Source organism: Rhipicephalus sanguineus, chromosome 2 (assembly GCF_013339695.2).
Source record: "Rhipicephalus sanguineus isolate Rsan-2018 chromosome 2, BIME_Rsan_1.4, whole genome shotgun sequence".
Lineage (NCBI taxonomy): Eukaryota > Metazoa > Arthropoda > Arachnida > Ixodida > Ixodidae > Rhipicephalus > Rhipicephalus sanguineus.
Genome location: NC_051177.1, coordinates 226,513,132 through 226,540,790, shown reverse-complemented (window position 1 = coordinate 226,540,790; position 27,659 = coordinate 226,513,132). Strand labels below are relative to the sequence as shown.

Genomic DNA, 27,659 nt, shown 5'->3' with positions numbered 1-27,659 from the left:
GTCTGACATCAACATCAGTATAAATACATCAGTATAAACCGAGAAGTGAAAAGAGTTTGCTCCCTTACGATTCGGGACACTCAAAATTAGTTAAGCGGGCCATAGCTAGCTCCAACGTCAACCAGTCTATCCGAAAGTCATGCCCCCATACCATCAAGAACAGTATGATGCGTCAAGTCTCTAGACTCAGAGACAGTGGTTACCCCCCTTCTATGATAGCGTCCGTCGCTGAAAAGATTTTGAAGGGCCTGAGCGGCGGAAAGGTTGCAGCCAAAAACACAGATGAAGGTAGGAAGAAGGTGACCCTGTTACCCTACATACATAAAATTTCACATGGCCTAAAAAAGATAGCTGAAAAGCGCGGCACAAAAGTGGTGTTTTCAGCGCCTTTGAAATTGAAAGGGCTCTGCAAAAAAGTTAATTCCGAAAAAGAAAAACCATCTAGCAACAGCTGCAAGATAAGGCATGCTAACCGGTATGTGGATTGTGTGGACAACGTAGTTTATAAGATCCCCCTCACGTGCGAAAGATCATATATTGGACAGACGGGACGATGCTTAAATATCAGATTAAGAGAACATAGATACGCGACTGAAATGCTACAGTCTCCAGGGCACTTAGCAGCACACTGCGCACGTTGCGGGTGTAAGCCTATGTTCAGCGACACCAAGGTTTTGGAACACAGCAAATCGAAAAAAGGGCGAGAAATCATGGAGGCCTACTTCATGCAAAAAAATGATCAATCAACATACGTAAGCTCTCCTTCCGTGGCTCTGGGAAACCCCGCTTTTAATTTCATAGACAACCATCACGTAAATACACACGCGTCTTCATGAAATCTGTAGATTTGCACCCTCTTCCATTTTGCAAGCCTTTTCATGTTCTACGTCACGTCTGTATCTGCGTCTTGCCCTTTCATGTCTGTGTATATATTGACGAGCTTTGATCGCAAATAAACAGTTGAAAGTTTGTGCACGTCTGTGTTCCCGTGTCGTCCCCCTGTCACATTTTTTAGCGCAGAACAAGAACGATGCAGTACCAACTAGCCCCCATTGAATCCTTATTGTACGGCATCAATGTAGACGCCCGTGCGCCTGTCTTCGTGAACAGTGAGTAGGCTAATGCCACTTGCTGCCCCTTGTTCAGGAACTACTTCTTGGATGCGAGTGGGGCGTCGTCCTCGTGTTCTGCGTGAGCTACGACAAACTCGCATAAAGTGACCATAGCGGCCGCATGCGAAGCAGGTTCTACAGCGAGCGGGCATGCGGTCGGTTCACAATGAGGTCTGCCGCAATTACCACAGACCTGCGCATTTTCACTGTACGGAACACTGGCAGCGTCCGTATCTGAAGATGGCGAGCTAGCTTGACGAGCGTGCGGTAAGCAAGGCGGCTCTGAAAAGGGGTCGTGCCTCGCTGCTGTACCGGCGGCTATCAGCCGTGCTTCGTCCGGAATCATCATGCTTGCGTGGCTGCTGGCGTATGATGCGCTCAACGGGGTTCGCAAAAGCTTCAGACTCAAGCTGGGCTCTCTCGCTGAGTAGCGCAATTTAAACGGCACGGTCGAACGTCAACGTGCCACCCTCTAAGAGCAACCGTGACCGTAATTGCGGGGATGCAATTCCGGTAACGAAAAGATCGCACATGTTATCGTTGGCTTGCTCGGCGAAATCGCAGGAGGCTGCCAGTTCGTGAAGCGCAAGGGCGAAGTCGGGAATGGACTCACCATGTAGCTGACGGCGCTCACGGAAGTGATGTCGTTCTAGGCGAATGTTGCGTGCACCGGCGAAATGTCGTGCCAGAATCTCGCGGGCCGCGTCGTATGTGTCTGGAAGAATTGTTGTCTTGCTTTGAGACCACACCACGGTCTATAATTTCACCGGTTGCGGTAGCGTCGGTAGTCAATGGCTCAGTCGTTGATAACTGGGGCGTGGTGGGCGACGGTGTAAGCGCATCGAAAATGCGTTGTCCTTCAGGGCCAAGGCAGTGCAGCAGCAGGGCTCAACGGCGCGGCGCAAGCAGGTCAGCAGCTCCGGACGCGACAAGAAAATTCTCGAAGAGGCGTATCCAGCTGGAGTGGCGAGAAAGGGGGCCGGCAGCGAAAGCGCGGCGGAAGCCCATTGCGGTGTGGTCCCACCCTCGTCGCCAGATTGTAGTGTCGGTACGCGGCGCAACTGACAACGAACGCACTCAACCCATGCCATACAAGAACTCCTTTATTCCAGCGTGCGCCCGTGTATATATATAGTCAGAGGTGGCGCCATCTCTTGACGACAGATGAACACAACTAAAGTCACCTAGTGTCGACCTACAGCGCCGTTTTCCCAGAGCTCGCACCGACCAATTCTTTTGTCACAGCGTCGGACTGCTGTCGGCATGCCAGGCATTGACAAAGAAAGCACAGGCGGAATCGTTTTTCTTTGTGGAAATAGTAGGGATCAATTTCTCAATAGCGTTCTCCATTGGGCGTTCTCCAGAGCACTCAAAGTGCTCTCGCGAGTTGCGGCGCCTTCCAGTGGTCAGGCAGGAGCGGGAGCGTTGTGTTTTATTGGTCGAGGAGGAGGACGTTTTCGGCGCCGAGGGCAGCCGAGAGCAGTTCTTGGTGCTCCGCCGCCAGCGGTGGAGTAAAGGCCGTTTCACGACACAAAACAGAGCGATTTCCAGGCTGCGAATTCGCTCGCAGCGAAAAAAACGGCTGATCGCTCTCGCCGCAGCGGTCAGCGGCGAGTGACCAACATGTTTGAAATTTTTCGTGCTGTTCGCAGCGGCGGAGCGATTTTTCACTCCAGACCCGTCGAAATTGTGCCGACCCGGCCGAGCCGTCGAAATTGCGCCAACCAGTTTGTTTTGGTTAAGGCCGTTGTTGCGTATTCTCAAGTGAATTTAGATTGGAAAGTGTTTTTAAATGGCAAAACACGCGTGCTCTTCGCTACCAGTGATGAAAATTTCAGAATATCATAACGCACAGATTGTTACATTACATTAGAAAATTATGCCGTGTCTGCCACGAACAACGGCAGCAAGCAACTTTGCGCGCCGCGCCAGTCACAGAGCGAAAATCGCAGACCGTTCGCGGTCCATGTGAAACAAAACCGCGATTAGCGGCGGTTGCGAACAGAGCGAATAGAGCGAACCGAGCGATTTTCTGCGCTGCAATCGCGGCATGTGAAACAGACTTAAAGAGAGCGCGGAGGAAGTCACATGACCTTTCTCACGTCACTTCTCGTTTTATGCACGGGGAGGCGTTGACAAAGTGGCTGAAGGTAGCAGTGATGGAAGGCGCCTTAGGTAATTCAGTTATTAAGATTTTTCGTTATGTGGACGATTACTTGATTTTTTGTAGTGGTGAGGACTTTGAAACGGTGGTAACTTCAGTGAGCGAAAAATTTGAATTAAATGGAGGAGGGCTGGGCTTTGCTAAAGAGGTGCCTCAGAATAATGGAATACAATTTCTAGACATTTCTTTAACATTCCAGATGAACCACGTGTGCTGGCAGTATTCTCCTAGATCTTCGAAACTGCTGTTAAATTTTTCGTCGAAGCACTCGAAGGTTGTAAAAAACGGCATCGCCATGTCTTGCCTTAAATCAGCCCTCACCAAGTCGTGTGAGCACAAAATGAGTGATAGCTTTAACGCACAGGTTACACGTCTTTTAGATGTAGGGTATCCTCGTGATGCAGTGGCCACGGTTGCTGAACGTTTAAAGAAGTCTATTGTGTTAAGTCCAAGCATGGTTGCAGAAACCGATAGGAAGAAACGTGTTGTAGGTATACCGTACATTCATTGCGTATCTCACAGGCTAAAGAAAGTAGGAAGTCGATACGGCGTTACTGTTGTTCTCACGGCTGCCAATAAGATAGGTAAGATTTGTGCCGCTGTGCAGAGGAAGAATGAGCGAGTAAAGACAAGAAGCGGACCGATATTTGTTTCGTAAAACACACCAACAAATTCACTGATTGCCGTACGAGTGTGGTGTATAAGGTCCCTTTCAGCTGCGGCCGCTTCTACGTAGGGCAGATGGGCTGATGCATTAACCAGAGATTGTTGGAACACAAGAGATCGCTAACAGGAGGCTCACCTTCTAATCTATTAGAATGCAGCGCTTAAAGAACACAAACACTTAGAACGAAAACGAGGACGAGGACGTCCTCGTTTTCGTTCTAAGTGTTTGTGTTCTTTAAGCGCTGCATTCTAATGGATCCGTACCAACGAGCTCGCCTCAACACCCTCTTAAGTCTTCTAATCTATCTTTACATTGCCGAGATTGTAAGTGCACGCCAAAATTCGATGAATGTGCAGTGTTGTACCTGCATAGAAATGCAGAAACGCGCCTGATGATTGAAGCATCGCATATCGAGAACAGTGGTAGTGCATGCGTGAGCCAACCGTCGATTAACTTGCATAAAGATGAAATCAAATGCCTTAACAGTTATCTTCCACGTAGACCGCCACGCGTGCCAGATTGATGGTTAGTTATTTACATTTATTCTGTGCTAATCATCGTAATATAATTGACAGCGCAACGGGTTAAACACGGACAGAAAGAAGAAACAGACACAGCGCTGAACTCACAACTAAATTTATTTTCGAAAAAGAAAGAACATGTATACAGATCAATCAGTCATCAAGACCAAGCACAGGTGTAACAACACAAACAGATTAATCATGTCTTGTCTAACAGATACCTGTGTTCCTCATCTAGAAGAATGATTGAAGGATGACTTATGCACTTGTTGTTGCACCTAATAAAAAAGGCTTCAGCTATTTCACGCGTGCGTTGATCTACGTGTCTATATTTGATAGTGGTTTCCTGCATGTGGGGCACACATCTACATGATCTACAATGGGATGCCAAATGCGACGTGACAGCGGCACCTGAAAGTGTCAGTTCATGCACACATAGGCGTACGTTTAGGCAGCGCCCCGTTTGGCCCACGTATTCACTGCCACAAGAGAGAGGAATGGCGAATACCAAGCCAGTAGCACAAGGCACATACTTGTGAACATGATTGGTGACACACTTGTTCCCTTTCCCTGGCCTCTGACACAACGCTCTATCTACCCAAGCGCACACACTGCCTATTTTATTGCGCGCTGAAAACAACACGTTTACGCCATACCGCGCACCAACGTTTTTCAAACCATGCGCGGTTCTGTGTAGGTAGGGAATGACAGCATGCCTCTTTTTCTTGCTAACTTCCGGGGCACTAGTATCATGGTGATGAGGCTTCTTCAACTTACTTATCAGTTTTTCCGAGACGGAACAAATCACGTCACTCGGAAAGCCAGAGTTTGTAAGACGAGCGACCTGGATATCAAATGCACGCGCCATGAGGTGCTTGCATAACTTCTGAAGAGCGGCACCCAGTACAGATGACGCCTCTTTTTAAATTAACAGACTCAAAACAAAAACGGCTGCCGGGCCGGACAAAATCAACAACAGAATGCTCAGAAATCTTGACGATGGCTCCATTCGTCACCTTGCCACTTATATGCAAGAATGCTGGGACAAGGGAGAGAAGCTTGGAAAACTGCGAATATGGCCTTTATTCCGAAACCAGGGAAGAAGCTTAGTCTTGAGCATCTCAGACCCATTTCCATCACGTGTTGGAAAATTGATGGAGCATGTCATTCAAACAAGACTGACTAGGTTCATGGAGGATCAAAACCTGTACCCTTCAGATCACACCTATCGACGTGCGATATTGTGCTACAGCTGAAGGAGCAGATAACAGACAAAAAGACTGTTGACACCAAGGTAATTGTGGGGCTCGACATCTCCAAGGCGTTTGACAATGTCAAACATGAAGCCTTACTCGAGAAACTTAGCGCGCTAAATGTAGGCGTCAAGACATACAACTACGTAAGCGATTTTCTCTCTAATCGCACAGCCACCATCAGCATGGGAGGGCAGTCGCTCGAAAACATTAAATTGGGGAACAGAGGGACGCCACAAGGGTCCGTCCTCTCTCAGACTCTTTTTAATCTAGCGATGATCGGGCTTCCTGAAAAGTTGGACGGACTCGAAAACCTACATCACACCATATACGCGGACGATGTGACGCTGTGGATTAACAGGAGAAGCGACAAACAAAGCACACTTCAGAGGGCTATAGATATCATAGAAAAATATCTCGAACCGATAGGGTTGAAATGCTCGGCAGAAAAATCAGAGGCACTTTTCCTACCATCACAACAAAGGAAAAGAAACAATCCCCCCGGAAGGGGTTGTGATATTGCTTTACGAGTGAATGGCAATGCTATTCCAACCGTAGACAGTATTAGAATACTAGGGTTGTGCATAGAAGCAAATGGCAAAAACACTGAAACTATCCGGAGACTCGAAGCTAGTGCAAACCAGACGTGCTGCCTGCTTAAGCGCATTTCTAACAAATTTGCGGAGATGAAGGAAGCCAATCTTTTGAGGTTGGTTCAAACTTTCGTGATAAGCCGTGTACTATACGTTGCCCCTTATCTTAAACCGGTAGAGCAGAGAAAGATAAAATTGAAGTCATTATAAGAAAAGGCATCAAAACTGCACTAGGGCTTCCCCCGAACACCTCTATGGTAAAACTTCTTGGGCTGGGCGTCTCCAATATTTTGGATGAGCTCATAGAAGCCGCCACGATGTCACAGCCAGGGTGTCGGAACGAAATGTTTTTCGTTTCGGTTTTAGTTTCGTTCCACCACAAAAAGTTCCGTTCCGTTTCTGCTCCGGAACGAAAAAAAAATGTTCCGTAACGGTTCGTATGCAAAAAGTTGAAGTTCAGGAAATCATAAAACACGTTGGATTTATGATGTAGTTACTTGCCCTCCTATTAAGAAAGTGGGAGAAGGGTAAAACACGTTCTTCAGAGAAGCGCACGTAACTGTACCACAAATGCCTACCAACTAGCAGAAACCAGTATTAATTTCAAAGTCATAGTATTTATTTTCTCAAAGGACAAATACGAATTTTTTTAGTGGGCTCAATGCTTTCTGTGAAGGGAGTGAGCACGATCTCAGAAGCAGCACGTCATTGAGTGTACTCTCTGATGTGCAAGACCGCTGTTCTGATAAAAAGATTGCCAGGCCTGCGCGGAACACGCCGCACAGTCACAGCGAAAGCTGGAAGAGCGGGCTTTGTAGAGCCCGTTGTAGTCTCTTGAAGCAACTAATACAAGTATACATGGAAGGTACCCACTACATCATAAACCATCGCAATTTATCTGAAGTAGCGAAGTTCCCATTATGCCATTTTTCGTCATTCCTCGGAGAATCGTGGTACCCGCTACACATGTGTAGGTCATTAGTCATTATGTGAAGACTGTGCTGTGGCTGATGATGATGAAGATTTATGGCTGAGCTCTTTGCAGTGGGTGGGAAACACTCTTGCGGAATGGGCACCTCCATTCCATTCCGGGGAATTAGAACTTACCGCAATTCCATTCCTTTCAATTACTCGGAATGAAAAACTTAGCCCATTCCCACTCTAGGAATGGCCGGGCAGTTCAATTCCATTCCTGTAACTCTTCAACGTAGGAAAGGCACCTTGAGACTTTTATCGAGTTAAGAATGAACGCCGCATAAAGCTGATGTCATCAGATGCATTATATAGGAACTGCAAAAGTACGCAAAACACATTATCAAGGTCGACGGATAGCAGCTTGGCGACATATCTCATGCAGTACAACCACCTTACTAATTCCCATAGGGGCAGTTCTCCCGCTACCTATAGTATTTGCATGGTCAGCATGCTTGAACAAATGGTGGTGTTTTAATATTGTTTAAGCTTAAACGTGTTAGAGCTGAAATGACGACATAGCGTATTCTTATACAAAAGTAGTATTCAAGAAGACTAAGCAGTTTTTCCACGCATCTTGAGCGGTCGTGAATATGGAGAAATCTAAGATTTGGGTAATGGGGAACAAAACCCTCTAGATCTTCTGGTATTAGTTGGAACAGTGCACCGCTAGGACAACCTGTGCCTTTGCATCGAATACGGAACACTGGGCCGCACTGCTCTGCAGCACTCACGCTTGTCAAACACGCCTCGCAAGCATGGATGGGGTGAGGAGAACTTTTTGTGTGTGCGCAGGTATGCAGTCTCTTCCTTGTCGCAGAAAGTTATTTACATGTGTCAGGCACTAAACTGCTCGTGAGATAAAGATCAGGCTGTGCATGGAGTATCGGCCACTTTCGTGTGGGGGTATCAATGGGAACCAACGCGCAGGGGCAATTTGTTTCTCCCTTCGGTATCTGCTGGGATAATCCGTTTGTTTGTACACTAAATGATGCCTCGGTTTGTAGTAGGCGCGTTGCCTATAAATGTACCGTGCTTGTAATCAACCAAGCCATTTTAAAAAAATTCGAGGCTCTGACTTCCTAATGTTTGAAAACGTGCTCTATTTTCGGAAACAGACGTAATTCCATTCCGATTGCATTGCATGCAGAAGGTGCTTAATAACATTCCCATTCCACTCGTCCAAGCATTGTGTTCATTCCATTCCGGGGTCGCGAAAGTGTGGAATGATTCCGGAGTCATTCCAATTCTGGTGGGGCAACTCCGCAACACTGGTGGGAAGCATTAAACCACACACTCTTTGCGCTATTAGCATTGTGTGATGACTGGTTGTTATTTTACTCTTCTGCCACGCTATATTACATAGGTTAACACGACACGATTCCTTGCCCGAAATGACGCCTGTATAGAGTATTTTTGCGAAGGAGTTACAAGCACCAGCGTGGCACTGGTGGAAGACCCGACTGCCACGCAGAGGGGCGGGTTAAAATCCCATCCGATCACAAAAAAAAATTCTTTCTCATTTAATGTTTTCTTATATCACGTGATAGCGGACACGGACACCAGCAGTGACGGGAAACTATGGCGCCAAAATCGGCTGTTGTGATCTCATAACAACTTTCGCTGTAACAAACTTCAGCGCCGACAATGCCCTCTGCACTTTGGCCTGTGTGACAGGCGACAGGCGCGCAAAAGTCCACTTGTGTTAATATAAACATCTCTGGTTGCCACTGTTTTCGTTTTTCGCACAATTTCAACATATCTTTACTTTGGAATTCCTTCCTGAGATATGCTCACATTGCATGAGCTCAGTTGTTCCGACTGCCAAGTTTTCTCGTGAACCGAAAAGAACGAAATAATAGATAAAGTTTCGGTTACGTTTTCGTTCCGGTCAAAAATATCGTTTTTTTTTCGTTTTTCGTTTCCGGTTTTTGTTCCGTTCCGACACCCTGGTCACAGCATCAAAGGCTTTTGAGAAGTAAAACAGGAAGGAAAATCATGGAGCGCTTGGGGTTCGAACCCACGGAGTGTTCCAGACAGACAGCTGGCATACCTAAATCAACTAGGGACAGACTCAAAATTACACCGCTGCCGAAAAACATGCATCCGGTGTTTCACGAAGGCAGACGCAAAGCAAGAGCTGTAGCCCTACAGGTCAAACTTGAAGGTCGATCCGACGTGCTTTAAACGGACGCTGCTGAATACGAAAGAAGAGGAGCATACACAGCGGTGGTGGTTCGCGAGCGTGGGGACCTGGTCTCGTGCTGCACCTTTAAAAACACAATTGCAACTGAGGCAGAAGAACTTGCGATTGCTCTGGCGATAAAACAAAAAGGTACACGATTGATTATCAGCGACTCTAAGTCAGCCATTAAGAACTATGACATGGGCCATTAAGAACTATGACTCTGCTGCAGCCGCCAAAGTTCTGAGACAAGGACCAGTACCTGCAGAGCACACCTCACTGATATGGTCCCAGACCCATCGAGGTCTGAAGGGGAACGAGAAGGCGCACTCAATCGCCCGAGGGCTCACTTTCCGGTCGATCGCCGCTGACTCGCCGCCTCCACTCGAGCAACCCCTATCCACAGGAGACGAACTAAGAACGTTCCATGAAATCACCTCACATTATAAATCCCACCGTAAGATCTATCCAGAGGCAGCTAAACAGCTGAACAAAAATGAGGAAATAATGTGGCGAAAATTGCAAACCGGGGTGTTTCCAAACCCTCACCTGTACAGTAAATGGCACCCGGAAGTGTTTGATTCCCGATGTGCGCACTGTAATAGCACTGCGGGTCTAGTGCACATGGTCTGCACATGCCCTTGCCACAACGAGCCAAGCAGAAATGTAGAATCTTGGGAGGCCTTATTACGCAGCCAAGATGCCAAAGAACAACGTAAAGTCATCGGTCTCGCCCTGACCGCCGCAGAGTCCCAAGGGATTCCGGCTGACGGCTAGGGGGATGAACGGGGACAGAGGCCAAAGCCTCCTCCCCCGTCATTCTCGACGGGTGTAAATAAACGTTCTCTCTCTCTCTCTCTCAGCTTTCCATTGTCTCTAAAACCCAAGGCGTCATGTAGGCTCGTGCCCAAACGTACACATGGGTGGATGTCTCCACATTCAATGAGAACATTCTCCGCTGTTTCCTTATCTTCCCCGCAGCACATGCATTGTTCTTCTTTACTGAATCTCGCTTTATAACTACCCATTCTAAGGCAACCCAATCTCGCTTCAAAAAGTAAAGCGCTTCCCCTTGACTTATCGTAAAATGCCTCCCTCCTTATTTCATTGTTGCCCTTTCGGTAGTTACTCAAAGCCGGTTTTTTCTCCATAGCTGCCGTCTAGTAAATCCTCTCCGCTTCTCTGACTTTTCACTTAACGTTCTTTGTTGACATACTGCTTACACTACCAGCCGTATATTTACCACTGAGCCTCCTAGTTCTTTTTTTCCACTGTGTGCCCACGCTCCTCCTATACAAATAACGGAACACCTTCTCTGCCTATCTACTCTCCTTCATATTCCTTAGCCTTTCTTCGAACCTTATTTTGCTCTGTGCCTCCCTCACCTCAAAATATGCCCATCCCATATCGCCCTTTACAGCCTCATTTGTCATCTTCCCGTGAGCACCCAACATGAGGCATCCCACAGTCCTTTGATTTACATCCATTCCTGATTGTACCTCTGACTTCATGCACACCACTGAGTTCCCAAATGTAAGCCCCGGGACCATCACACCCTTCCACAGCCCTCGAAGCACCTCGTACCTATTGTACCCCCATAAAGCTCTGTGCTTCATAATTGCAACATTCCTCTTTCCCTTTGCTACCGATGCTTTCTCTTGTACCTCCATATATCTATCCCCCTCATTTACCCATACTCCGAGGTACTTGTACTCGCTTACCCTCGGTATTTTTTGGCCCTGTATAAAGACCGCATGGTCTTCGTGATCATTGAATACCATCAATCCACATTTTGTTGCACTAAATCCTAGTCCTAAAGCCTCACATTCCCTTCCGCATATATCTGCCAGCCGCTGTATGTCATCTCAGCTGTCCGCAAATAAGACAATATCGTCCGCATAAAATAAGCCTGGAAGCTTCTGCTCAATCATCACGCCGCCCTGTTTGTGTGATAGATTAAAACCAATGTTGCTACCATTCTAGCGCTTTTTCCATCCTTACCATGTACAGTATGAATAACAGCGGGGACAAAGGACATTCCTGTCTCAGCCCCTTGCTAATCTCAATGTTCTCTTTGCTACTCATTCTTTCCCATTCTATGGAAACTGTATTTTCTTGGTATATCTCCCTCAGAAGCTGTATATAGTCGTCGCCTATGCCCATTCCTTTCAATATATCCCACAATATTTCCTGATTAACGTTGGTATACGCCCCAGTGATGTCTAGAAATGCCACATACAAGGGCCTGTTTTCTATTTTAGATATTTCTATACACAGTAAGAACAAATAGTCTAACCGCCTGTCGACTCGAAATCCATTCTAAAGTTCTGCCAAAATATTGTTATGTTTAGGCATGGGAACCATCATTAAGAGCGCACAACACAAGGGAAGACCAGACGGGCATTGCACCTGTGCTCATCTGGTCTTCTCCCGTGTTGTGTGGTGTTGCACTTTTAACGATGGTTCCCATGTCTAAAGACCAACTAGCCCAACAATCAACTCTCTTAAAGCATATATCGTTATGTTCTGCCCATATTTCTATTTTTATTTTTACTGCCTGCACCCCCAACCTGTGCAGTACCGATGTAATGGTTAGCGGTCAAGCGAATGTTAACCTTTTCTCCCTTGCCTTTATTAAGTTCATTCTACTTTTTCGCCAACTGTCCGGTATTTGCCTGTCCTGTAAGCACTTTTCTACGGCTTTCAACAGCGCCTCTTCAGTGTTATGTCCTAGTTCGTTAATGAGGCTGACGGGAACACCATCTAAACCCGGAGCAGTGCACTTTGGTATTGTTCCTTCGGCCTTTTTCCAGTTGAAATTCTCCAGTACTAGCTCTTCCTCAGTTGCTCTCTCCGCCACACTTTTACTCACCGGGGAAATCCCTTGGACGATCTTTTTAAACGAATCGTACCCTTCCAACTGATTTCCTTTTTCAGCTACGATAAGTTGTTGCATTGTGACAGACTTCCTACCTAGCACTTTTATGTGGCTCTAAGATATGCTAGACATGGCCTTCCTATTTTCGTGAATCTCTGTTACCCAGCATTCACTTTCACCTTTAATTTTTGCCTCGACCAATTTCTGTACAATGGATGTTTCCTCTAAATATATTTACCATATTTTGTTGACTTCGTCCTGCGGCCGCTTCTCCTTTATTGCCTGTCTATGCTCCCATGATTCTTCACGTCACTTCTCGATCGCTTCCCGGATTTCCTTGTTCCACCAACTTCCTCTTTCCTTTCCAGCAAATAGCTTCTTTCTCTTTCCCTATCTCCTTCGTCATTAGATGTAACAGCTCACTATACCCCCCGGCCTTGCCTCGTATCTTGCCTACCTCTTCTTCGACTCTTGCGGCTATATTTGCTATTTGTTTGTCACTTAAATACGAGCTGCCAAACTTTGACTCTATGCTCTTATTTCCAGTTTCATATCCCATTTGTAATGTTATGCATTTATGATCACTACCCAAGCTGTTAATCCCTTCCTCGTCTATTTCAATTTCTCTCAGTTTGTGATAAACTCCTTCAGTTATGAGACAATAATGAATACTTGATTGCTTGTTTTTGACTTCCCACGTGACCTGCCCATCCCAATGAGGCCCCGTGTTAACGCTCTCAAGATTATGTTGCTCGCAGAGATCTAGCAATAACTTTCCATTAGTGTCTAAATATCCGTCAAGGTCATGTATGTGGGCATTCATGTCCCCTAGAAGGATGATTTCGGCCCCATTACCAAATTCCTTAATATCCATACTTATGTGTCACATGTAAGAGGTGACGAGGAAAATGTCATAGAAGAAGAGGAAGACATCAAGCGTAGCATGACGTTGAACGAAGAGGATAGAAGAAGAGGAGGATGAAGTGGGTGATCGTGAGCGTGTGAGGCCGGCACGAGCGTCGCCAGCTTTTGCTCCGGGCGATCCGGCTCCCTTTGTTCTACAGCATCGCACTGTAGTCTCGTGCTCCATCGCTCTACGGCATTGCACCATAGTCACCGGCTGTTCAGACACGTCCTAGGAATTGGACGGCCGTCACGAACACCCGCAGCGGCCAGGGAGCGTCATCGGCTTGTGTCCCGAGCGCTTCGTCCTACGGCACCGCTCCGTAGGCCTCGCCTGAGCCAGTCCTGTTCCCGGGAAACGCTGACCAGCACAAGTCGACGCTAAGGTCAGTGAACTCCGAGCCTCCCAGCTTCAAGCAAAACGCCAGCTCGCGTTCTGCAACTGGTCAAGCCTGCGGCGACTCGAACGCCGACGTCAACGTCCGTAGCACCGCAATGCCTCGCCTCATCTTTCATCAGCACAGAATGCCGTGAGTTGATTAAGAGACGAACACTTCGTACTGTATAGATGTTTGTTTCCTTCACTTGTTCTTGTTGTGATAACTTTATTTAAAGCCGGTATTTTTTATACGTTTGCAGTGCTTTCGGGTAATAATGTGTTTTTGTTTTGTGTGTGTGTAATTAAAATAGGTGTGTCTAACGCTCTCGCCTCGTCTGTTCCTTCTGGCCGACTGTTGCCCGGAGATCCGTGGCAAAAATAAGTGGCGAGCCTGCCAGTATTCTTTTTCTTTTTTGTTGTGGATCTCGCGGATTTCGGTGAGGCAGAAAGAATGGACTTGGCGAAGATATTACAGTTCGCTGCGAAGCTTGGCATGTCGAGTGAGGAAGCGATGAGGTTATACGATTGCGAGGAAAAGAGGCTGACAGATAAGCGAGCGCAGGCACGAGGGGAGAGACGCGAAGAAGAGGAACGCGACACCAGGAGGATTAAACGCGAGAAGGAGTTTATTCTGTGGAAACAGCGGACTTTGGAGGGAGGTAGCAAGAGAAGCACAGATAAGAGGGCCTCGGTAATAGAAACAGAACCTTCTAGATCGATGCGAGCCTGTCCCAGAATGGTTATAGCTCCTTTTCACGACAGAAGAGATGATCCGGATGTGTACCTGCATCGGTTTGAGCGGACAGCCTTAGGTCAAGGTTGGGAGCGCGAACTGGGTTTGGCAATAGTCACAGACTTTAGACCGGACAAAGGAATTCCAAGGGTGGAGTTACTGCAGGAATTTGGAGAGCCTAGTGCTCACAGCTGTGATTCGGGAGAAGAAATTACTGGCGACCATGGGAGCTGTATAAGAGGAAATAGACTAGTAATTAGCAATATCAAAGAAGTGCACTCAGATGCGGCTTGTAGATCCAGTAATGAAGTTGTTCATGAGTGGAACGCCGATACTGTTGATCAACGAACTGAGCAAATGATCGCGGTTTTGTCAGGCGTCGCAGAAATCGAGAGGTGCACATCACTGAAAAGTATGCGGCTCGAAGGAGGAAGCACACCGTATACGCAAGGGACAGTAATACAGGAGAGTGTGAGATTCATTGATTGGGTTGAGTCTCACGGTGTTGCTCGAGTAAAGCGAAGTACAAAGAAAACCGACCCGAAAATTGAACACCGATACCCGGATGCTAAGAGGGTTGCGCAAATGCTCAGCCGGAGACGTGTAACGACACATCATAGAAGAGTTGTGTGGATGCGGCGTTCAATGAGTGCGAGAAGGAATAAGAGCAGGGGTTCTACTGGGCGTTCGCAACGGCACGCAGTTAGAAAACGCTGAAGAAAGTCGCATAAGGTGCGCAAGGTGCGAAAGAAAAGACTTAGGCTTGAACACTTATATTGGTTGGCATGCACTAAAGGACTTGTGATGAAGTAATAAGCTTGTGCATAGAGCAAACCTAGTTCGGTGTTGATTTACCAATGTGTTTTATATAAAGTTATTTTGAAGAAGGCGAACTGTGACCGATTCCAGTGTCTTGATGAAGTGTCCCGAAACTGCTGCTGAGCGGTCAGCCTATTAGAGTGGGGTGGTGTTCAAGTGTTAGCTTGAGATTCATCATGGAGAACATTGGATTGTTACTCGTGTGAAGATATCGGAGGTTTGAAGCAGTTTTCTTCCGGAGCAAACTCGAAGTAGGGGGCCATTGTCACTTGTAAGAGGTGACAGGGAAAATGTCATAGAAGAAAAATAAGACATCAAGCGTAACATGAAGTTGAACGAAGAGAATAGAAGAGGAGAACGAAGTGGGCGATATAAAAGAGGAAGCTGACGTGGGCAGTGGGTCCCTGGGTGTTCGATCGTGAACGCGTGAGGCGGGCACGAGCGTCGCCGGCTTTTGCTCCGGGCACTCCGGCTCCCTTTGTTCTACAGCAACGCACCGTAGTCTCGTGCTCCATCGCTCTATGGCATCGCACCGTAGTCACCGGCCGTTCAAAGACACGTCCTAGGAACTAGACGGCCATCACGAACACCTGCAGAGGCCAGGGAGCGTCATCGGCTTGTGTCCCGAGCGCTTCGTCCTACGGCACCGCTCCGTAGGCCTCTCCTGAGCCAGTCCTGTTCCCAAGAAACATTGACCAGCGCAAGTCGATGCTAAGGTCAGTGAACTCCGAGCCTCCCAGCTTCAAGCACAACGCCAGCTCGCGTTCTGCAACCGGCCAAGCCTGTGGCATCGACTCGAACGCTGACGTCAACGTCCATAGCCCCGCAATGCCTCGCCTCATCTTGCATCAGCACAGAACGCCGTGAGTTGATTAGGGACAAACGCTTCGTACTGTATAGAAGTTTGCTTCCTTCACTTGTTCTTGTTGTGATAGCCTTATTTAGTGCCGGTATTTTTTATACGTTTGCAGTGGTTTTGGGTAATAATGTGTTTTTTTTGTGTGTGTGTAATTAAAATAGGTGTGTCTAACGCTCTCACCTCATCCGTTCCTTCTGGCTGACTGTTGTCCAGAGATCCGTGACATTATGCAATCCACTATCTCCCCGATTCTTTTCTCTGTAGTTATTCCCCATCTACACATACACTACCCCTAGTGTTTTCTTTCCACCTACTGTGCCCAAAACCCAGAGGTGCTCTGCACACGAACAGGTTATAGAAGCACCACCAACGGTGAGCGGTCCAACGAGAGCTGGGACACGCACTCCCATAAGAGAAAGCTATCTGTGCAGGTCAGGAGTACTGTAGGTCGTGGGAATGACGAGAGAACAAACACACACACAAAGAAACCCTTACCGGCATATTAATTATGCGATAAGGCTGACCAAAAAAAAAAGAGTTGCGTCCCCTAGAGTGTTTTGCCAGCCAAGGAAGAGCGGGCATGGCCACCTATACTAGAAGATTGCACGCACGCTCTCAACCCTGGTGGCAAAAAAACTGGCCATTGGAAGCCGAACTTGACCAAGCCGGCGCAAAATACAACATGTCGGCTTTCAAAATCAAGCGACATGGCTCAAAACGAGCAATTCAGTCCAAAAAAAAAAAACTTTAGGGCATAAATTCGTCCGAAAAATTGGTCGCGAAAATGTATTAGTGATATGGGAACCTTGATGTTGCATTTATGCAGTCCGAAATATCCATCAAGTCCAAATTGTTGAAGTCGGAAAAATGCGTCCGCTACTTCAAACAGGGAGCACTGGGTACTCGCTTGGTACCCATTACTCGGCCGTCATGGGTTTGGCACTTTTGTGGCCTGTTCTGTGCCTGCATGAGACGTCGGAAGCATTGCATGCGCAAAAAGGTTGCCACCGCTCGGAGATGCTCCGTTCGCCACTTTGTTCTAAGTGGGTCAAGCTCTTCATGCGCATCGAGTAATGTGGCTTAAATAAGTCAGGACTAGAAGAAATTTCGAATAAAGTGACATTTCGAGTAAAGCGATTTCATTGTAACAAGGGCTTACTGTAGTAAAATCAGAGTCCTTCAATACTTTTACTGGTCATGAAGCTTCCGCGAAAGTTTGATAGAGGGACAGGAGCAGCCGCTAGAGGCGCCCTCGCCGTGTGGAGGCATCGGTGCGGAGCCGACGCTGCAGTTCTACAGCACGCATCAGAACTGAAAAACATGATTAAATGTACCCGTCAACGTTGATTATATCTTCAGAGCAGTATTACCTTCAGGTACATTCGGGGAAGCTCTAATAGAGTGCAATTTAGCATCGAATGAGGCCTTGGAGCACGAAATTCGTCGGCAACAAATGCATGCTGCCTCCGCTGTGCGATACACTACCGCAATAAAAGCATGTTTCTTCCGTTTTCTCAAAGCATCTAGTGGAAATCTGTGGATGATCCAGAGTCCTTGAAGGGCTCTGGCAGATCTTAATGCCTCGCTGAAGTACAGTGGCTGCAACTCTTGAACACGCATATACACCTGGTGTGTGTATACAAAAATATCTTAAAATAGCCTCGTATTTATCGAACCAACAGTCAGTTTGAATGAATCAGTGCTTTCAATTTAGCAATTGAGCCGCACCAAGAAATACCTTATAGGGCTTTTCCCTGGTTTTGTGTTTTCTTTCGCCTTGGTTTATCACTACGGCACCGTGCCGCGTTTAAAGTTCGGTCGCTCATGCAATACTGTGTAGTTTTCGCAGTGCTTCTTTTACTCTTTTTAAGCGGAGGCCTTAGATGCCTCATCAAACACGAAAATTGACCATCGGCGCCGGCGGAGTCCTGCGTCGGCGGCGTCAGCACGAGTAATGCAAAAAATCATCACGTGATGACGTCACAGATCACCAAAATTTGTGATGTCATCATGACGTCACGTAACGTGGCGTCACACGATGACGTCATCACATGACATTGTCGCTTTGCATTGCCTCCGTGATCGTTGGCCCGATCACGGAGGCAGTGTAAAAACAGGCGAGGTGCAAAACCCATACAATGTCTCCTATCCTGGAGGCAGTGCAAAACCACCTTAGCTGCAGACAGCTTTCAGAGGGAGGCGGGGGAGGATGAATACATCGACAGAAGAAGAAGATGGCCATTCGATCAGTCTAAGGCGAATGCTTAAGAGACCTTGCGACTTCCACTAAATTAGATTTCTTTGTTTCCGGCATTCGTAAGCGTCTCGGTCTTCATCAGGTGTTGATTACAACTACAGTTAACGTGTCAGAACAAGGCTTATTTTGCATGATGGTTAGGAATTCTTCATTGCTTCACCAAATTTAAACCGCACTCGCAATCAAATATTTTTATTTAGTTCAGATGTTTGCTCTGATACACATGCACAGCACATACCTTGTGTGTATCTTTTACATTTATGTTGTGTAGGCGGGCAAGCTCTGGACGTTTTAGGGGCGAAGCTCCTCTTAGTCTAACTTTGTCACGCGTCCGGCGTAAGGCGTAACCGGCAGCATATACTACGACCCATCACCGATCCTTTGCAAACTGCCCACTACTTCGTCTTTGCGAACATCCCACTACAATCCATCACCGATCCATTACTTCACCGACCATAAAGCCATTATAATGAAGGGGGAACGGAAGCCACCTTTGCAAACTGCCCACTACTTCGTCTTTGCAAACGTCCCACTATGACCCATCACCGATCCATCACTTCACCAACCATAAAGCCGTTATAATGAAGGGGGACGGAAGCCACATCTAGCTGCCACAAAATTTCTTGTATAAATATATACAGTGTTTTTCATGTCTTTGATGATGTACTGGGCTATCACTTTGATTACTGCTGGGCAAAACCACTTAAGATTTCACGGTGTAACCATGATTGCGTCAGGAGCTTCGCCCAAGCTCTTCATCATTCACCCGTGGATATGCTGTGAATTTTTTTACGCTAGACAAATACGCCGGGAGGCCGTCGAAAATCCTCGTGTTCTCCTTTTTTTCTCTCTTTCTTTACTCTTCTTTCAATCTCCCCCATCCTTTCCCCCTATGCAGGGTAGCATACCGGTTATGCCAACCTGGTTAACATCCCTGTCTCTCTCGTTTTCTTTCCTTCAGCACAGCGTCTGCAAAAGTCACAGCACCACCTCCGACTGGTGCACACGAACAATGTCACTCTCATCGAAGTGCTTTTCGCAGACATGCAAATGCGGCAGTAAAATGTGAAGCCACCGGTTTCTCGTCGACGCGTTTCCACATTTCCCGCTGTTCGCTATCTCTAGGCAGCCAGAGCACCGACAGCTTTTCGTCATTTCCCTTGTATCCTGATAGGATCCAGGGTACGCAGCAGGTACGCGGCATCCTTTCCAACCGTCAGGCACAACACACTAGGCACAATACAGGACATAAGGAGAAAACTGCGCGCTGACTCGCCAATATATTTTGCACTGACACCGGCAGCCGCCTTCACTGCCGTCTGCCCGATGCCAACAGACTCGACGCAGCGCCGCACCGCGGCCACCGCTTGCAGCGCACAAAGCTCCCCCATAAAGTTACGGCGGAGCTTCATGACCAGTAAAAGTATTGAAGGACTCTGGTAAAATGAATTACCAACACATCCAAGCCTACACGTTGAAGGTGTAGTCAGGAGGTAAACCAAGAAAGGTGGAAAGATGAGGTGAGGAGAGAGCAATCACCAATCAAATCCCTCCAATCACGGTGCATTACCAAGTACAATTAGGACATGCACTGGTGTATTACTTCTAAAGTAGACAGCTCGTCAGATAAAAGCATTTTTACCATAAAAGGCAGGTCACTTGGTGAATATTAGACAGACAGCATTTGTCCAAAAATGTCACGGGTTTTCGAGAAACAAAAACAATTACATTGATGAGAACTAATCAAGCCAAGCTTCATTGTTAATTCTCATTAATGTTGAGTCTAACAAAGAAAAACGAGTCCTTGGAATTCCCCTTCTTTCGTTGAAACTATTACAGGACTTTCAAGGACCGTGAATATGTACCAAACAATTTCAAAGGCTTTTAGGGGGTTTTGAGGACCTGTACATACTTTGAGCGGCAAAGGGAGTTCTTGCTCCATCTATTTTAAGAAAAAAATTTACCGTTTCAGCTCGAGCTCCTTAATGTTATTGTCAACGTAGACAGCCAGCTTGGGGCTCTCAGCTGCAGGCCGGCAGCCCTCGTAAGTGTCCGCCGGGATGTCGTGCCGATATGCCTCCAGATTGGACAGGCAGTCTCGTGTGTACAATACTTCCGCTGCAAAGGCAAAGGGCATTGTTCACTGCGGATAGACACACTAAAGTGCACATCTGTTAAGCTTCCAGTGCTAAATAAGTGTGACAATGCGGATGCAAGGAAGTGGCCACAGCAATGCAACTGAGCATATTTCAGCTGGGTTGCACAAACTAATCGGTATGTGGAGCTGCCTGGTAGATTCTTTGCAGTCCGCTTTCGGGACGCACCTGCTATAGTGAAGCGGGTCCGCTGTTGGGAGGCGCCAAGCAAGGTATTTTAAACTGCACACATTCTTGTTTTAGTGCAGGGGTATCAAACGCACGGCCCGCAGTCCTCCTGCTAGTGGCCTGGCCCACATGACTGCCTTTGCCCCATATTTTTTTTATTTTCTTAAATACGCTCATGCGCTAACACAGACACGACTGGTCTCAAGCATTTTTCTTTCATGAAGCACCCCATGTGGTCACCATGAGTTAACAGATTTCACTCATTCTGTAGGTCAGTCAGTACTGATATGTTTCTCGAAACCTGACACCACTTCATAAATTACTCGTTTATGCTATAAGATGAAAGAAAGGCCTTCTTTCAAAAAAAAGTTTGCATGTTTGTCACCAAGGTGGTCCATACAAGGGAAATAAGACACTATACCGGGATCTGTGGAGTATGTTGTTGAATTGCGAAAAGGCATGCGAAAGAGTGCACTGCCACTGCCCAAGTACGACGGCAGATGGGGCCTGGCCTGGGGAGGGCAAAATCATTAATGTCTCTTGTAAACAATGTGCACTGGTTCCAACAGTTGAGTGAGCAGAGAGGGCCTTCACGTGATTTTCTCCGCCTGCAATTGTAAACCTCCACGTCCCTAATCTAGCAGCTGAAATGAAGTAACTCAATGCATTTGTTCACTTCTGTACTTGTGCTGAATGACACTGAAAAATTTATCAGACACTTTGCATGAGTTAAACAGAGAAATACAAAGAATGTTATAAATGGCAATTTTAATGTAGCAGGCAAACAGCACTTGGATTAACATGTTATACGTGTAACTAAATATGTACTGCACACAAAAAATTATCACAGAATTGCAATCACAGCTGCAATTCAGATGTAAATGTTTGAGTTCATTTCAGCAGTCATTTCTTCAGGGACATCATGGCTAAAGTTAACAAAGTTCCTCAGTCGCTGTCTGAACTTTGTCCTTAAAAGTGACACTAGGTCACTCTTAAATGAGTCATGACCCACCCCTCAAGCTTGGTGAGAAAACACATCATGCGTATAGCAGACACTATGAACAGCTCAGCCAAATCTTGCAGTCGTGCGCGGCAACGAGAGTTTAGAAGCAAAGCCCCAGCTGTCATTTTCTCAGGCGTCCATTTTTCATATAGAGGCCTGTGCTCACTCTCTCCAGGAGGGGGGGGCCTATTGGCCAATATTGGCCGACACAAATCAAGAGCGGAATTTGGATCACACGCACTTCTTCCCCCTCGAAGCTGCCACGTGCCTGTGCCACACTCCATAGCCTGCTAACATTACACAGTGAAGCACACTCGCACACAGGAATCATAATGGTAGAGAGCAACCACGTTTCATCACACATGAACCATGCCATTCCTCCCTGTGTAACAGTGGTTTTCTGGGCCAGTTGGTACATGATGACAAGGTGAAGGGTTCCAGCACGTTACAACGCAAGCACAAGTAGAAGAGAGAAGGCGCACAGGACAAGGCTGGACTTAAAACTAGTTCATTAAAAGAAGATATTCCCCAGAACACCGCCACGCATGTGTCAAGAACCAACAGCAGTAATCATGCTAACATACAATCTAACACGCCCCCCCCCCCCATTTTTTGTCATTTTAAACGGACCTTAACACATGCACTACATGGTGAAATTATAGTTTTGTCAGATATCAAAAATCTTTATCAGCGATATGTACTGAACGTTCACTAACACATAATTCAGCGCCCAACTTCCTGGTATGGAAAGCTTTGCAAATTTCCCTTTCTAGTCTATTACGTTCCCTCCCCACAATCGAAACACTACCAAAAAGTGGTCTGCATCCGCACTTCTTGCAATGCAAGGGCAAGTGCCCTCCTGTGCTAGTTTTCAGCAAATTGCGATATTCACGCATGCGCTCATTGAGGCATCGGCCCGCTTGGCCGATGCATCAATGGCTAAGGCTATGGTTACGGCAAAGGCTCCATGGCTAAGGCTAAGGCTCAAGCTTTAAAACTCCTCAATAACCGCTAACTTGAAGGATTAGAGAAAGCCACCAAACAAAGTAAAGAAGACCTTCTACGAGTGTTCTGTGACAATAGTCCCGTTTCGGGCTATTGTCACAGAAAGAAGCTCCTGGCAAATAGTCGTTAAGGAGTTCTTGCAGCATGCGTTAAGTCTTGACACTTCGTATCTGTTCGGTGAACAGAGCTCCTTGGAGGTCGTGGACTGCTTGAAGTCTAGTGGGATATGTGCCAATGCTGCTCTGTCCATAGATATTGAGGACCTGTTCTATTCAATCCCACGTGAGCACCTGTTTACAGCTGTACATGAATTATTGAAGAACGAGGGGAAATAGCCTTTATGAATTCATGTGCTTTGTCTCCCGGTTCCTTTATGGAACTCAAGTTTTACCTGTCAAATACTCTGGCGTCTTATAACAATGATGTCTTTATTGAGAATTAGAATTGACAATGTGCCCGCACAAGCGGAACGAATTCTTAGTGCATTCGAGACAACGTTTCATGGCTTAACCTTCACGAAAGAACTTCCAAGCGATGAACACATCCGCTTTTTAGATCTCGAACTCCACCTTGGACGCAAACACATCTGTTGGGCCTACGCTCCCCGGTCCAAGAAGCAACTTCTCTCCTTTTCGTCGGCACATTCAAGGACAGTTAAGCGCACTGTTGCACTCGGAGCAATGAAGAATGCCCTCTCCCAAAGCTGCCTACACAAGATCGACCGCAGCTTCAATGACCAACTTAAGGGACTATACACGCGCTATCCGCACACCTGCTCCGCACGTGGTGGGACACCTGCCGCCCGCAAACGGAGGGCGAAAAAGCGGAATGACGCCAAATCGTCGCACATGCGGTATCCGCATGAGCGGCTCTGGGGCGCATTCTGGTTGGATGACGTGACGAATGTTGAGGCTGGCAACCGTTCCGCAAAGCTACAGTTTTCGAGGTCGGCAACCATTAGCAACAGCAGACGACGCTGGCATTTTTTTGAACATTGAAAAGAACACGCCGGGGCCGTGGCTGGGCCAAGACAAAACTTTATTGCGATAGCGCGGTTTAATGTAGCGTTGTGCGAGAGGGGTTAAGGGGAAGGGAAGGAGAAGAAGCAGTGGTGATAATGGCGGCTTCGGCTGGCGTGACGTCACGGATACATCATTCCGCTTCCCCTACGGTGAGTAACGGTCTGGGGGTTTGCGTTGCCGGCCCGAGCGACGCAACACCGGAGTTGAGGGGCTCCCGGCAATCTCGCTCCTTGTTGGCGCTCGCCTCGGTGTTCCTCCTGCTAGGGCCCCGGCGGCAGTTTCGAGGCACCGAGAGTCGCCGGCTTCTCCCTGGTCATGCTCCAACTCCCGTGGCTTCACCTGGTCGCTGTGGCGCCAAATGGCTTCCCCCTCCGGACCATCGGCATTCACCAGGCGGGCTCCGTCTGTCGATGTAATGCTGACCGGAGTCCACGGCTCGCCTCGCCCAAAGTTCCTCACCCAGACTGGCTCCCCGGGCTGCCACCCATCGAGGGGGGGACGGTCAACTGGTGAGGGCGGAATGGACACTGCGTTGTCCAGCCTGGAGCGAAGATCGTAGCCCATTAGGAGTTGCGCTGGTGTCCGGCCCCCGGCCTGCGGCGTCCTGCGGTACCTGTGCAAAATCCTAGCCAGGCGGGTTTTCAGTGACCCTTGTACATTCTTCTTCAATGAATACTTCACAGTCCGAACCGCCCGCTCCGCGAGCCCATTGGACTGGGGGTGATACGGTGCTGTTCGGAGGTGTACTATGTTATTCAGCTTCGTGAAGGTGTTAAATTCCCAACTCGTAAACTGTGGGCCATTATCGGATACCAGCGTCCGGGGCAACCCGAATGTACTGAACAAGGTGCGCAGAGCCTCTATGGTGGCGTGTGTGGTGGAACTCTTCATGGGTATCGCTTCTATCCACTTACTATGTGAATCCACTACAATCAGTAGCATGTGACCATCGATCGGCCCCGCAAAATCGATATGCAGCCTCGACCAACGCTCATCCGTTTCCGGCCACGCAACAGGGGGTTTCTTTGGGGGCATAGGGGCAGCTTGGATGCAACTGGTGCAGGACTTAACCATGTGCTCAATGTCATTATTGATCCGGGGGTACCACATCAAGGAGCGCCCTAGCCGCTTCATTGAGCAAATCCCTTGATGGGTATCATGCAGCAGACGTAACATAACTGCTCGAGCACTCTTAGGGACGATCACTCGATGGCCCCAATAGAGAAGCCCATAACTCCTTGTTATCTCAGCTTTCCGGTTGAAGTATGGCATCAAGTGCTGGTCCTTAAGCCCCAAATTTCTTGACCATCCCTCCTGCAGCCATTTTTGCACCTTTGCTAAATCGTCATCAAGCTCTGTGAGAGTGCCCAGTTGCTTCGCAGACATGACACCATCACTGAGGGTCTCCGTGAGCAGCACATACTCACCGTCCATAGTTTCTTCCTGCGTCTCTGGCTGGGAAGTTGCTGACGTGGGGAGTCGGCTGAGGGCATCGGCTGGAATGTTGTTTTTCCCGGGCTGGTGTTTGATGACGTAATCGTATGCGCTCAGCAGCAGGGCCCATCGCTAGATTCGCGCCGCGGCCATCACGGGCACTGGCCTGTCTGGGTGAAAAAGTCCAACAAGCGGCTTATGGTCCGTCATCAATGTGAAAGTATTGCCGAGCAAGTATTGTCGGAATTTCAACGCACCAAACACAAGTGCCAAGGCTTCACGCTCCAGCTGCGAGTAATTTTTCTCAGCTCCAGTCAATAACCGAGAGCGGAACCCTATGGGCCGAAGTACCCCGCCCCCGACATCGTGTGAAAGCACTGCGCCGATTCCGTCCGGGGAGGCATCGCATTCCAGGACTAGCGGCTTGTGTGGGTCAAAATGCGCCAGAAAGTCTGCGGATTTCAGAAGGTCTTTCACACTGCTGAATGACTGCTGTTGAGCGGTACCCCACTTCCACTTAGCTTCCTTCCGCAGTAGTTGATATAGGGGTGCCATGGCGGTCGATGCATTGGGAAGAAACTTGTGGTAGTACGTTACCATGCCGAGGTAGGACCTTAATTCTGCGGAATTCCGTGGTGCCTGAACCTTAAGGATGGCGTCTATGTTTTCCGTCTTTGGTTGAAGACCTCGAGCGCTGATTCGATGCCCCAAAAAATCCACCTCTGGTTGGCGGAACTTGCACTTGTCTGCGTTCAGGCGCACGCCGTATTCCCGGAAACGCTTGAATACTTCGTGCAGGGTGGTGCAGTCATTGCGTTTCTCTGCCACGATGACGTCGTCTAGGTAGACCTGAACACCCGGAAGTCCCTGCAAAATGGTCTCCATACGCCGTTGGAACACGGCCGGCGCGGACGCCACTCCAAAAGGCAGGCGAGTAAAGCTGAACAGTCCCTTATGCGTGTTTATGGTCGTTAGTTGCATGGCTTCCTCATCCAACGGAAGCTGGTTGTATGCCTCCCGCAAGTCTATCGTGGTAAAAACTTCACCGCCATTTAATGTAGCCAGGATATCCTCCACCCGTGGCAACGGATATTGCTCAGTGCGACAGGCTTTGTTGACCGTTAGCTTAAAATCGCCGCAAAGGCGGATGCAGCCATTCCGTTTCACTACCGGTACCACTGGCGCCGCCCACTCCGCATGAGGCACCGGTACAATAATACCCGCGCCCGAAAGGCGGTCCAGTTCCGCGTCGACCTTTGGCCGAAAAGCATACGGAACTTCGCGTGCTTTCCAAAATTTCGGCACCACGTTTTCTCGCGTCTCGAAGTGTACCGGTGGCCCTTTTATGAGCCCTAAACCTGGCGCGAACACATCAGCGAATTCTGCTAGCAACCGGTCCACGTTAACGTCGTCAGCACCGAGTAACGGCAGTTGCTCACCTGACGTGTTCACGTTCATGACCGGTGCCTCGAGCATGTGGAAGGCTTGAATCAGGTCGCGTCCGCAGAGGTTTGGGCCGGAGCAACCAAGGACTTGCAAAGATCCAGCCGTCGACCTGTTTCCGCGCGAAACCTTGAGCTGAAGTTGTCCCCGCACTGGAAGCCGTCCCAGGAAGCAGGTGAGTTTCAATGGCGAACCACGCAGCTTCGGCCACACTGTTTTGTTCCGCTCATATGTGGGCCACGTGATGACCGAAACCGGCGAGCCTGTGTCGACCTGCATGTTCACTGGAACCCCACCACAATCCAAGGTGCGCACGATGGGTTGCGTAATGCCGACGTGGCCGTTGTGACTGTCCGCTGCCTCCAGCGCGAACATGCCGTCCGTGCCAGTGTCTTCCTCCCGCGACAAGGCGTGTACTTGGCGTTCTGGTGGTACCACCCCGAACCCACTCTCACGGCGGCAACAGGCTCGAGCGATATGACCTCGTTGTTTACACTTGAAGTATGACGCCGAGCGGAAGCGGCAATCCTCGGGTCCGTGCCCTTTTTCTCCACAGCGGTAGCACGCAACCATCTGTGGCCGGCTTCGTGGGCGATAGGACTGGCCTCCCAGCGCATGCACACTTGCCTCAGCGGTGGGGCTTACTATCTCTTGCGCGTTGGCCTCGGCCATTTCGGTAGATATCGCAATTTCTTCCCCTTCGCTCCTCGTCCGCTGTGGTTTCGCGAGTAGCTGCCGACGCACTCCGACGTTGTGCAGACCACACACGATGCGATCTCTTAGCATTCTGTCCAACGAAGCACCAAAATTGCAGGTGTCCGCTATCTCTCGAATCGCCACGATAAAATCCTTGACCGGTTCGCCGGGCAGCTGATTGCGGGTGAAGAACTTATAAGACTGTGCTATCTCGTTCGGTTGCGGCGAGAAGTGCTGCTTAAGCAAGGCTATCATTTGTGGGTACGACAGTTCATTCACCTTATCCGGAGCACAACGTCTGCTCAGTACGTCGACGGTGTGGGTGGACAGTGCAGTCACCAGCAGGGCCCGCTTCTTGTTGTCTTCCATGATGCCATTACCCTCAAAGAAGGCTTCCAGCCGAACCTGGTACGCAGGCCACTTGTTGTTCGTCTCGT

General features: G+C 48.3%; 1 protein-coding gene across 1 annotated transcript in view; it reads right to left on the bottom strand.

The window, feature by feature from the left end:
* LOC119384141 (uncharacterized) overlaps positions 1-27,659 on the bottom strand; it is a 169,881-nt gene that overhangs the window by 41,469 nt on the left and 100,753 nt on the right. Inside the window, exon 3 of the mRNA XM_037652434.2 lies at positions 20,260-20,413. Coding sequence (XP_037508362.1) covers positions 20,260-20,413 — 154 coding nt within the window. The remainder of the gene's footprint in view (positions 1-20,259; positions 20,414-27,659) is intronic.